Source organism: Elgaria multicarinata, chromosome 6, assembly GCF_023053635.1.
Source record: "Elgaria multicarinata webbii isolate HBS135686 ecotype San Diego chromosome 6, rElgMul1.1.pri, whole genome shotgun sequence".
Taxonomy (NCBI): domain Eukaryota; kingdom Metazoa; phylum Chordata; class Lepidosauria; order Squamata; family Anguidae; genus Elgaria; species Elgaria multicarinata.
Window position 1 is genome coordinate 53,292,864 of NC_086176.1, and position 13,044 is coordinate 53,305,907.

General features: G+C 42.3%; 1 protein-coding gene across 4 annotated transcripts in view; it reads right to left on the reverse strand.

Moving 5' to 3' along the window:
- The window catches only part of CDC14B (cell division cycle 14B), a 57,082-nt gene extending 48,847 nt beyond the window's left edge, over positions 1-8,235 (reverse strand). For 2 of the 4 annotated variants that reach the window (XM_063129428.1, XM_063129429.1), the window contains exon 1: positions 7,987-8,235. In XM_063129428.1, the coding sequence (XP_062985498.1) occupies positions 7,987-8,167 (181 nt within the window). In that variant the 5' untranslated portion in view covers positions 8,168-8,235. The remainder of the gene's footprint in view (positions 1-7,986) is intronic. The other 2 variants (XM_063129426.1, XM_063129427.1) reach the window with 2 other exon arrangements.
- Between the last annotated feature and the right edge of the window lie 4,809 nt (positions 8,236-13,044).

Sequence of the window (13,044 nt, forward strand, 5' to 3'; positions counted from 1 at the left end):
TAACTTTTAAGGAATGCTCATGGCTGAATATTTTTACAATTCTTTACCATGCCTATTACTATAAAAGAAACCCAGTGTTGAAATAATAACAGAACAAAAACACCAACAGCACAGGAATAAATGTGTCCACAAGGAACACAGGGCAGACACAAAGGGCAGATCTGAACTGGACACTTATGTTCAGGAGGAATTCTGAGTTTGCAGTTTTTCAGATATTAAGTATTTGTTTGACTACTCATAGCCTCAAAAGGAATGTCAGGTTGGGGCAGCTTTGTGTGCAGCTACAGGGAGAGAGGCACATGCTAGGGATGATGACTGGGCACATGCTAAGTGCCACAGATGGACATGTGAGTTTATTGCAGGGCTGGCCAACCAGGGAAAGAAACAGTCAGAGGCTATATAAGCCCTAGTCCTGCCCTTCCCTGTGCACTTTCTTTCAGACTTGGCAGGAGCAAGAAGGAACAGACAGGGATGTCAGATTGAGCAGTGGTGGTGTGGAGGAGGAAATGGCGTAGCTGGATGGCAATTGCATCTGCCCATCTTTTTCTTTTTTTAAAAAAGCAGCCGCACACAAAGAATGGGGAAGGTACTAAAGCCAGGAACAACTCTGCCATTCCAGGCATGGGTCTGGTGAGATTTAGGGCTTTAGCCAATGGCACAGTATATACTTCTGAAGCTTGCAATTGCCAGCCATTAAGGGCCAATGTTTGCAATGGTCACCCTGAGAAGTATTGTAGCTTTGGCCCAGGGATCCAATAGAGGCCCTTTAAGATGCTTTCATAAGGTCTGCCTAAGGCATTAAATGTATCAAGCCCAATAGATCTTCCTAAGACGTGTGTGCTAAAGCCAGTTTCAGTTGGTGAATCCCTCTGATGGTATTTAATTTATATCCTGCCTTTCCACTAAAAAAATAACAGATCTTAGAACAGGGGTTTTGGGGCCCATGGGCACAGCGGGCGTTTTGAAAAAGTGCCCTGGGCACCACTATAAATTAGATCCTCTAGGGAGGTAGGGGTGGAGGGAGAATCTCAAGAATGCTGGGAGTGCTTCCACCCCACTTAACTGTGTTTATGTGCATGCATGAATGTGCACCCTGTATGTATGCTACTCTGACTCCTCTCTTTCTGGCTCTTCTCTCTCTGGCTCCCCTTCCTTCTTTCTCCCTTCCTCTCCCTCTAACTGCTCTTTCCTTTTCTCTCTCTCTCTGGCTCCTCTCTCTTTTTGTCTGGCTCTCTGGCTCTTTTCCCATCCTTCCCTCCTTCTCTCTCTGGCTTTTATTTCTTTCCTTCTCTCTCTCTCTCTTTCTCTGGCTCCCCTTCCATCCTTCTCCCTCCCACTCCCTCTAGCTGCTCTTTCTTTTTCTTTCTCTGGCTTGTCTGTCTGTCTGCCTCTTCCCCTCCCCCATTTCTTCCTTCTGTCTCTGCTCTCTCTCTCTCTCTCTCCCCATCCCATCCCACCCCAATGCAAGTGAGTGGAACAATTCCTCCATTCATCTGCATGGGGTGAGAAAAAGGCCCCTGCTGAAAATTGGCTAGAGGAGGAATGAAGGTCACCCCCTACCAAGACCACTGTTTCCCTAAGTGTCTTCAGTGAGGGGTGACCTTGGGGCCCCCTCTTCAGCCATTTTTGGCAAGGAGGACTTCCTTCCCCAGTACAAGATTGGAAAAATTGTTTGACAAGTACCTCAGCCTGGCCTTTCAGGTGCAATGGCACCCATTCACACCATATTAGGAACCCCTGCCTAAAAAGCTCTCTAGTCCAAGGGCTCTGAAACTTTATTCTCCCAGGGCCCCCTGAGAGAGCTCAAAATTACTGAGGCTGACCAGTCACAAAACGGCTGTCAAACCCTGCCCAGGATAGGAGCTAGTACATAGCTCACCTTGAGATTCATCACATATGAATAATCTTTCAAGGAATAATGGTATCAATGTCTCAGGCCTTAGCTAGACCTAAGGATTATCCCAGGCAAATGGAGGGGTCATCCCTGCCTGCTCCTGGGATCCCCTGTGTGTCATTTGGATGCACAGGGACGATCCCGGGATATAGGCCTGGTCTAGCTATGGCTTCTGATGAGGGAGATTTTTCATCTGCAACGTGACTTGTAGGTGTTGACCCTAGAGTGGTGGGAGGGGGGTGAAACTAAGCACAGACTTGCCCCCACTTCCAGTGGTATGATAAAGCAGGAAATATAAAACAAGTAAGGTATTGACCCAGAGGTAATAGACGTTGCCTTAGGCCGGATCTACACTATTGCTTTAAAGCGCTTTATAACACTTTTATAGCGCTTTAAAGCAGTTAAAGCGCTTTATAACTGTTATAAAGCACTTTAAAGCCGTAGTGTAGATCCGGCCTCAGATTTGCAACTCAGGACTGTGGGTGTGGTCAGTGGAACTCCTCTCTGGATTGTTGACATGATACATTCAGGAGATGTGGCACTCGTGTGATGGGATGTCGACAAACATCCTTCAATACAAATGATGTTTAGCAGGAAAGTTGGAAGCAGACTAGAAGCTACTTCTGAGTCTGAGCCAAGATCAACTCACCTACAACTAGAGGGAAGCTGAGGACTGCTAGGCAATCCTGCCTAAAGCAGCTGATTTTCCTGCTCTTAGTTTCATTTTGGTTGCAGTTCCCACATGTGTAACGTTAATAAAATTGTGGTCCTTGTTTAATCCAGTACTGTTTGTCTTCTTGCCTCTTATTCTGGGTGTGGGTACAAATTGCTACAACTTGCTTATCACAGAGAGAGAGAGAGAGGGAGGGCAAAGGCTGGATACCATTGCTTTCATCTTCCCAACAACCTTCCTAATGACAATGACATCACTATTCCTATTTCACAGATCCAAGATGACTTACCCAAGGCCATTGTTCTCAGGTCACACCAGGTAATTGGTGACCCTCCAGAAGTGTTAGCCTACCATATCCCCCATAGGCAATGATGAGGGAGGATAAGACTTTATTATTCATTCATTCATTGCATTTCTACACCACCCAATAGCCGAAACTATCTGGGTGGTTCACAAAAATTAAAACCACCAAATACAATTCAAGGTATAAAACAAATCACAATATAAAATCACAATATAAAAACAATATAAAAGTACAACCAGATAAAACTGACTTGATGGCCAAAACATCTGGAGGGCCAGAAGTTGCTCACCCCTCTTTAACGTCTTTTCTGAAATGTAGCTGTAAGCTGCAGTGTTTGTGGGAACTATCACAGCATTAATTTAAAAGAAAAAAAGGGGGGTACAAACCCTCTGCCTTCTACCTATTAAGCTTAAGATACATCCTACTTCCTTACTATATTAGATCATAAATCAATAAAAACAACATTCCATATTTAAATAGGCACATCCTCCTATAGTTCTGTAAGTCCTTTGACTCCTCTACATCTTAAGGGAGAGTTCCAGCTACTGTCTCTTGTGCCTTTGAGACTTCAGCACTTTCATAAATCAGCTGTCACTGTTTACAGAGTAAGAGCTGCAGTTAGAGTGACTAATGTGTGTGATGAAAAAGCTTTGCAGCAATCAGAACAGACACCTGCAGAGCAATATCCTTGAGTTATGAAACACTTTGTATTAAGTAAATATCCTACAAATGGGAAACGCTCACTGACCAATGTAAATTAGGCTCAATTCTATGCACACTTACTGAAGAATAAGTCCCAATAAGCACATGGGAATTATTTCTGAGTCAACATACATAGAATTGGGCTCCATGCTTTGTTGATGGGGGGGGGGGGGGTAAGGTGGGGAAGGGAAACAAATCTATCTTCAGATGATAAAAAGACTTCTTAGCACTTAGCTCTGCTTCTTGCCCTGCAACATGGTGCCATGTTTTTGTTTTTAAAAACTGTCCATTGATTTTGGCAAACTTCTTTGGCACTTGAAGTTTATAAAGGGAGGGTTTGAAATCATGGTCTCCAGCACCCAGTCTCCAGTTCCTTACCTTCTGTGCCACCTGTGTTCTAGACCCCCCACAAACCAGTCAGATTTGCCTCTGTGTGTAAAGGATGTCCTCTAAGCCAGGTGTGGGAAGAAGGTAGATCACCAGGTGTTTTGGACTTCAATTCCCAGAAACCCCCTGACACAAAGGCCAAATGGTCAGGAAGTCCAAAACACTTAGAAATCTACTTTCTGCCCACCTCTGCTCTAGGTGGCAGTTCCAGCCCAAAGCTGACCCAACAAACTTAGTTGGAACACACCAGGCCTTTACATCCAAGTCAGCTTCTAGTTTGATCAACTCACCTTGCTTCACCTTGTCTGCTCCAAAAACTGACCCCCAGTCTGACACTGACTACATCATCTATCTCTGGCCATTTTGATCCTCATTTGCACACCAAAATGAGACCAACAGCTAAAACCTGTTTCCTACTATAAATATAGGGGGTTAAATCCAATGCCATGCAAGCAGACTTCTGCTTGCACAACAGGACTTTCCCTTGTTCTCCTCCCCGCTGCAGCTCCCCATGTGCCCCCTCCCAGCTCTGCTCCGGAGAATCCCCCAAACCTACAGAGTAGATATGCGTCTGGGTGCAGTGGTGGGAGGGAGAAGAGTAATCTTTCTGCAAGTGGTTTCCATTCTACTGGTTGTTGGCCAAATTTGGATACACTCCAGGGCCGGATCTACACTAGTCTTATAACGTTGCTAGTGTCCCTTTCTAACGTGGTTCTCTGTAGCTGTAACGTTACTGCAGGGCACATTGTTAAATCCTTTCATTGCTGGGTTTGCTCCGCCCACTGCCTGCCTCATTCCTAGCTATCAGTGCAGGGCAAGTCATAAGCACACACAAATCCCCCCCTCCCAAAACATCTTAACACAAGTCCCAGGGAATTGCCTGAATGCACAAAAGCCAACCACTTTGCTGAAGCTAAGCAGCGTTAGGTCTGGTCAGAATTTGGATGGGAGACCAAATTAAAAAAAGTTTTAGCAGCAGCCGCATTAAAGCCCCGCTGGTCATGAGTTTTGGACCCTTGTTAATTTTCCTGCAAGGAGCTACAGCTCCTTTGCAAAGAGGGGGGAAATGTTTTTTTAAAAATCATTAAAAAATCAACCGATGACCCAATTTGATTCAAATTTTAAGGCAGGATGCATGGGAGTAATTCACAATAAAAGCAGATTCTAAGGTGGAAAACTTCTGAGTCCTTTGCATACAATTGTCAGTGACTGCACAGTATAAGGCTGGTGTGATTTATCTGCTGTAGCAGATAAGATAGCAAACGGGGCGAAGGAAGGAGAACAGGAAGTGGGCGGAGCAAACTCAGCAGCTCTGGGTTGAGAGAGGAGAATTACCGGTAGGACAAGGCACATGAATCTGCAGCCATGCTGGAACTAAGAAACAGAACCTGTAAGTATGACTCATTTACAACGTTGGAGACCCAGGGTCACGTGACGCTATGCGTCACAGTAACCCATTCAAAGCGTTAGAATAACACCAGTGTAGATTCCCACCAGGAGAGTTCAGACAACCTCCCTCACACACCATCAGCTGCATTCTGTGTGTCATCTGAACCCCACAGAACTCAATGGAACTTATTTCTAAGTAGCCATGTATAGAATTGTGCTGTTAACTTCAAACTGTCATGGATGCTGGTTATAAGAAAGACTGAATAAAGCTATTTTAAAAAACATTCCCTCTATAGGTTAAAAAAAGGGGAGGCATGCAAAATATATACAGTGAGACACAGAAATGCAAAGCCTGCTTGTAAGAATGTTACCACATGATGTAAATAATAGTTATAAATTAACATGGTTTAGTGGTTAGATCTGCACCATTGTTTATGAAATTTTCAGTGGAAAATTTGATTTAAATTGGCGATTTAAATCAACCTTTTTTCTTGCTGATATAAATCATGAATTAAACCACTGATTTAAATTTCCTTGATTTACTGCTAGCTATGTATTGTGGCTTGCCAAATGTTTTACCACACATACATCTTTTGCTGTTGTTGCTTTCATTTCTTCTTCTTCTCTCTCTCTCTCTCTCTCTTTTGCCTTTTGAGCAAACTGGGCTTAATGAGCCACCAGGCTGCCATCCATGGCTAGTGCACTGCATCTAGCTTGATAAACCTTAACTTATACAAGCCCATCTCAGGATCAGACCCACATATTTAATGGCTTTTTCTTTCAAAGGGACAAAGCCAGCTTAAGTATACATATTGCATTTTTGTGAATAATGCTGCAATAATGCTGCAAGTATATTTAATACAAATATCTATATATATTTTTCTGTAGCGTGTGTAGATGTACATCTACACATACACAAAAGCACAACTCATATCAATTCTTTCTTTAGATAATGACCTTCTCTTGAGGCGATGTTATCACAGTTTTATTACAGCTTAATATATGCATAATATACTAAGAATTATACTAAAAATTATAATCAGTGAGTTTATTTCTTTAGTGACTTTGTTGTATTGTTGTGTGTTCTTTTCGTTGCCTCTATTTTAAGCTTTATTTCAAAATAAAATAAAATCCAATGGCAAAAAAGAAGAATCATCATAAACATCCACTATATGCACTGCAATACCATAACACTTCCATTCAAGTTATGCAAGACCAGGAGAGCTGTGACCAAGAGTCTCAGTTTTAATTCAAAAGGTTTTATTCATTCATTCATTTATTATTCACCATTTATGTGACACCACTTTGAACAGGAAAATACTTTTTAGAATTCTCTCCCACACTCCCAGCATGTCTTCAAGGCTACTATTCCTCTTCTAGGGATGGATAACTGAAGCCGAGAGAGGCCAGGCAAGGGCAGGTTACAACCTAAAAATGATTTTCTGAGGCGGATTTCACACATTACCCAATTCCCAATAGCACTAATTGCCAATTTAGGGCATCAAAAGCCTTACATGATTTTAAATGCAAGGTTTAAAATTATGTTTTACATAATAATAAGTAGTAAACAATATGGTAGATTGTGCCGCTTATATTTTTTTTTACAGTGTTTATATGTAGCACATCCCCTGGTCTCAAAAGATTTTTGGTTTTATCTCAGCGAAACCTTGTAAATTAAACATTTGAATGATGCCTTCTCTATATAACTATTTCCCTTTATATCAAGTATTAGAGAACACTGGACCTCAATGTTTTGTGTACTTGCTGAATCACACACACAGCCTCCATTACCTTACCTTCATACCGGAGGCATGGAACTATCCCCCAAAGTTTGATCAGTAATCTGGGCACAAGACAGGCAGAATTTTTTGAACCATTTGCATTTACCCCCACCCTAACCCTAACCTTTATTTTTTTAAAAACCCCCAGTAATTATTCAAATGAGTAATCCTAAGGATTAGAAACCCCATCGGTTATTTAGATTTTAATCCAGTTTTAACTGCAAAGGCTCGCAGGCACCTAAAAACGTTTAGAATCGGATAAAGCCCCCCCACCTCCCCTACACACGTCTGATCTGGATCAGGCCCCCTGTGCCTACTCTAGAGTTAAAATGAAAAGAAAGAAACGGGGTTGGGGGAGGACGTAGCTGCGAGATGCTGATTTAAATTACTGTCTGCTTTGGCCCTAATAACATGAACACTTGACTCGTGCTTGTTGTTTATACCTCGCCAGCCCGCGCGAATGTCCATTGAAATGAATCTGCCATCCTGAAAGCTCCACATCTGAGCAACACTTCTTCACTTTGAGAACAACAAAGAGTCTTGTGGCACCTTAAAGACGAACACGTTGCTGGTGGCAAAAGCTTTCGCGGACCGCCAGAGCCCAGCACTCCAAGCAGATGCACGACTTTCAAGGAACTCAATAGCAACGTAAGAGGCTTGTTGACAAGTTACGGGGATTACGATTGGGGAGGAACTTGGAGGCTCGGCCCGCCCCCTTCTTCGTGTGGATTTGGGTCCAAGAAGGCAACCCTCCAGCAGATAACGCCCCCCCCTCCATGTAAGCCCCATCAGAACCACCCTACTCGGGCTTTGTTGGCGTTGATCCCGGCAGCAGCAATTGCTGCCCCCTCCTCACCTGTGATCTGGAGGCTGATCTCGCGTCGGAGGGGCCGCGGGGCTTGCTCCTCCTCTGCCTCGTTCACCAACGGCAGCGTGGCGGAGCTGCGGGTCTTCTTGACCGCCGGCGGCGGCGTGGAAGGCACAGTGGCCGGGGCCGAGTGTCGCCGGCCCCCCGCCGCCGAGGTCTTCCGCTTCATGGCGGCGGCGGTAGCGGAGGAGGAAGCGGCGCCAGGGCACCCGAGCTCATCCCCGCCGCTTCCCCCTCGGCAGGGGTCCAAGCAGCCCAAGAACAGCAGCACCAGGAGCCAAAATGGGCAGGGAGGTTGCGGTGGCTTTTCCCAAGCGCCGCCCCCTTGCCTGTGCCCAACCTGCCACTTGCCGCCGCTGCTCCCGCTCTCGGCCACCTCTCCCCCTCCTCCCCTCCCGCTCGCCTCTCATTGGGGCAGGGCGGCGTGACGCCACAATCGCAGAGCCTCTGCCGGGTGATGTCATAGTGCTACTCCTGAATAACTGCGTCACAAGCAACCGGGAATATAGCTCCTACGGAAGGCTTTTACGGTCTCTCCCACCCACCTACTCACCCAAGCAGTTCTTCCTCGCGGGATGCTAATCGGCAAAGCTGTTGGGTTGAGGACCAGAAAATGGGAGTTATAAAATAGGTCAGGTGATATTGGATGGACTTAAATTCTTCATTGGCCAAAAACTATGCTAGTTCTCAAGTTATGTGGAACCTCCAGCCATCCAGTTTTTCTTACTTCAGGATCTCTTTCAGCTCTTCACACAAGATGCACGGAAGACTCTTTAGAGTATAGGAAATAGCATAAAACTCAAATGCATTTAACATAAGAGCCATGTTGGATCAGACCAAGGGTCCATCTAGTCCATTCTGTTCACAGTACTCAACCAACTGTTGACCCACAAGCAGGACACAGATGTAACAGCACCTTCCCACCCATGTTCCCCAGCAACTGCAGAATATAGGCATACTACCTCTGCTACTGGAGGTAGAACATAGCTTTCAGGATTAGAAGCCATTGATAACTTTCTCCTCCATGAATTTATCTAACTGCAATTTAAAGCCATTCCAAATTGGTGGCCATCACTACATCTTGTGCTACTGAATTATGTAGCTTAACTATGTGCTTTGTGAAGTACTTCCTTTTATTTGTCTTGAATCTCCCACCAATCAGCTTCATGGGATGACCCTGGATTGTAGTATTATGACAGATGTGCTCTTCACACAAGTTGGGCACAAAAGAAAATAGGAACTAGCATAAAACTTCAAATGCATTTGAGGGAAGTTTCATAAGTTAGATATACCTTAAATACTCTTCTCCCTTGCCATATACTTTAGCTATTTTAATTGATACTCCGTCCCCATTTATGACAACTTTTCCATCACCTCTTCTCCCATTAATACATTACGCTTTATGGGATGGATGCACATTTGTTGTCTATACCAGTTAAAAACGCCATCAGGCTTGTACAATATGTAACCCATCAAGCTAATACAGCATACAATTAGCCTATTTTTGCTGCCTGCTTGGGACTGCAAAAACAGGAGAGGTTAAACTTCTGGCACAATTCATGGCTAGTGGGCTGCATTGGTGAGTCATTCCATGCACAGACAGACGCTACAGTCAGTATTCATGTACAGGAAGTGGGAAGTCCACCTGAAAGTGAATTCTATGCAGGAATTATGATTGGGAGGTTACTTTAGCATTTTGATTAGTTCAAAGAGGCACAGATTAGTAGTTTCAAGGAATTTGTTGAGTTCCATGATTGTGGCTACTACTTCATATCTTGTTTCAGAACATGCTATAGTAAGCAATTAAGTAAATATAGGTCTTAACTTTAAATTTCCAGTGTACATATACTTTTGTGTTAGCTTATGTTACACAACAGAACTTCTGCGGACTGGAGTGAAGATTATTTTTACACCAAAGGCATTTTAAAAATCAGAACAGTAAGAAATGTGCTGCTGCATATATAATTCAAATCCAAAATTGGTTTGCATCATTGAATCTCCAATGAAAACAAGAAGCAGTCTGTCGGAAAATTCTGCTATACAAACAATATTGAAAAAAATGCCAATAGCTCTTCAACATTTGTAGTTTCTGTTGCTTAAAAGTACACTTGTTGCTGGTTACATTCTTTTAATAACACCCTCAATCGATGCTATGAAAAAATAATTAGAAAATCTATGCACCCTCGTTCATAAACACAACCATTTGAAAGTAGGCTTCATAATTTCCATGGAGTTTGTGTCACATGGAAGGCATAAGCCTGGAATGTTAGGAGTCCCCTACCCTACCTCTCACTTTTTGTGAGCACATCAAGGTACATACGCTTCCTCTCTTTGTTTCCTTTTGGGATAAGTCTGCCATCTGCTGGATATTCAAATACTTTAATTTTATTTCCTTTTCAAAGATTGATGTTTTTAAAACATGTATGATTTACAGCTGTGTAAATCTATTACAGCAAAAGCAAAAGGACCCTTGTGACATCTTACATCTTAACATGAATTGTGACTTGATTCAGCCCACTTCATCAAATGCATAAAATGGATTCTCAGTTGGGATACATTAGAGGAGGGGGGCAGATTCAAAAGGGGGGGACATAAAATGCAAGCAGTAGTCTGTGAAATTTTTAAGCAATCTTCAAATTTGAGATAAAAAACAACAGCAGTCATTGGTGATACTACAATCTTCATTGCTTTGCTAGGAAATAGCAAAGCAAGCGAGATTCTTCCATCACTAATTATTAGTGCTGTGAACGTTTATTGTTAGTGGATTTAATCTGATATCTACAACTTGGTTGCCCTTTAAATGACATGCACCAGGACAGGATAGGTCTCCTGGACCCATCAGTGGCTTTTGTGGGGGACTGTTGGACTGTTTGTGAGGCCATTCTGCCCCAATGAAGACATTCCTATCTGTTCCATAAAGTGGTGCAGACTGTTGGACTATTGCTCTGTGACAAGGCACTACTGCTATGGAGTTCTGCAGGTCTCTATTTTGTCCCCCATGCTACATTTTTAACATCTACTTGAAACTGCTGAGTTAGGTGATCTAAGGATTTGAAGTAAGGTGTCAACAGTACACAGATGACACCCAACTCTATCTCTCCTTTCCTTCACATTCAGGTTAGTTTTTAACAACAATGGACTAAAAGAGCTAATAAACTGAAGTTCAATCTAGGTAAAATGGAAATACTGTCGGTAAGTAATTCATCTGATTAGGGAGATGGTTGTCTTCAGACCAAATACTTCATCTTCAGAATAAACATGGGAGTTCATGTGATTCTGAGCATGTCATAAGCCCTACCAAGTTTCATGAGACTTATTCCCTAGGAAGAGAGAGCTCAGGGATTGCAGCCTAAAATTCATAAACAAGTCCAAAGCAAGTCTATTTTAAATGACTATTGCTGGATTTAAATGCTTTTAAGGTGTTTAGTCCTCAAAGTCTGTTCTCAGGGTGCTGCTGATGACTATGGTACAACAGGTGGCTACCAAGGAAACAGACTTCTCTGTAGTAGCCCCTGTCCCCCATCTTTGGAATGCCCTTACCAGGAATACCAACCTGCTGTCTTCACTGTATACATTTACTGTAGATGGCAGATTAAGACCTTCCTCTTTAAGCAGTCACTTAGCCTTTAATCTGGTGCTTTATTATCTTTAACACTGGCTCCTCAATGTTTCTAATATTTTTAATGTTTAATGCTATATTATTTTGAGGCTTGCATTATTGTATTTTTTTATTTATTTTCTTATCTTGTTGTTACTTGGTTTTATGATTGTAAACCGCTCCAAGGGCATTTGCCAGTTGGGTGCTATACAAAACTAATAAATGAAATGAAATGTTTTATTACATTTATTTTTATTATGGTTTTATTGTAATTGTTTTTATTATGTATGTCACCCTGAGAGCATCATCATCATCATCAAATAGTGTTTTGTGGACTGCAGCTCCAACTTGCAAATATGTCGTGGCTTCCCACAATTTAGTGCATTAGTGTTACCACATTCTTTGCAATGAATTAGAAGGAAATTAGTAGGAGGTCATGAGATGAGACCCATTATTGCATCATTTCCCTCCATCCCCATGTAATACATAAACTCTGTATTATTTGGAAGGCAACAACACGCATTTGGGTTAAATATTTTTGGCAAAATGTCTGGTGTTTTTTTAAGACACATTTAAAAGAATAGTCTTAAAACAACAGTTTCTATCAAGTTTGTAAATTAGGTGGGAGTTATTTTGTTTTAGCTTTGTATTCACAAACATTCTTTAAAGTTGTTGGGTAAGGAAAATATGACAATTTTCTTATTAAAAATGTGCAGTTTTCAATATTCTTAAAGAAATCTTTCTGTAATGCCCACACATTAACTCTCAATTATATTTGAGAGAGTGAAAATGGAGCATATATACAGCTGTACAGTGCTGTGAATGTTGCCACTGGTAGAAAAGAGGACATGTTTGCAATAGCAATTATACTCAATAGTACATTGTCTGATGATGGCATAGTTTCTGGTAGCAGGCTAAATGGAGAAGAAAATTTAAACGTATAATATGCAGATGAAAGATCAGGCCTTAGGGCTCTAGGAGCTATTTTTCGTTAAGTGAATATTGAAAAATGCATGTTATGCATCTGCTCCATAATGCTCCCACAAATTATTTCAGTATACTGTACATTTTGTCTAGTCATTTTGAATCCTCTGGGACCCAAATTGGGCAAAAGGTTATAACCCCAAACTCTCACATTACCCAGGTACAAGAATAGATTTTGGGTGTGGTCTTTTAAATGTGTCTTACCAAGAAATTGCAAGAAGCTTTCTGAAGAATTTTTGACCCACGCTTGGGAGGGGGGGCAGGCGGGTGGGTTGGGGGGTCATTCCCTACAATAAGATTATGGAGGATGCTATGAAATCATTTTCTAAGCATTTTTTTTCAGTTCGTCTCATGGCTTACAGAGTCCAAGTCAACATTTCTGGAGAGGAATACAGATTCTCCACCACTTTGTCATAAACATAACTGTTCTATTGTGACTCTGCAAAGAAGCTATTACGTATATA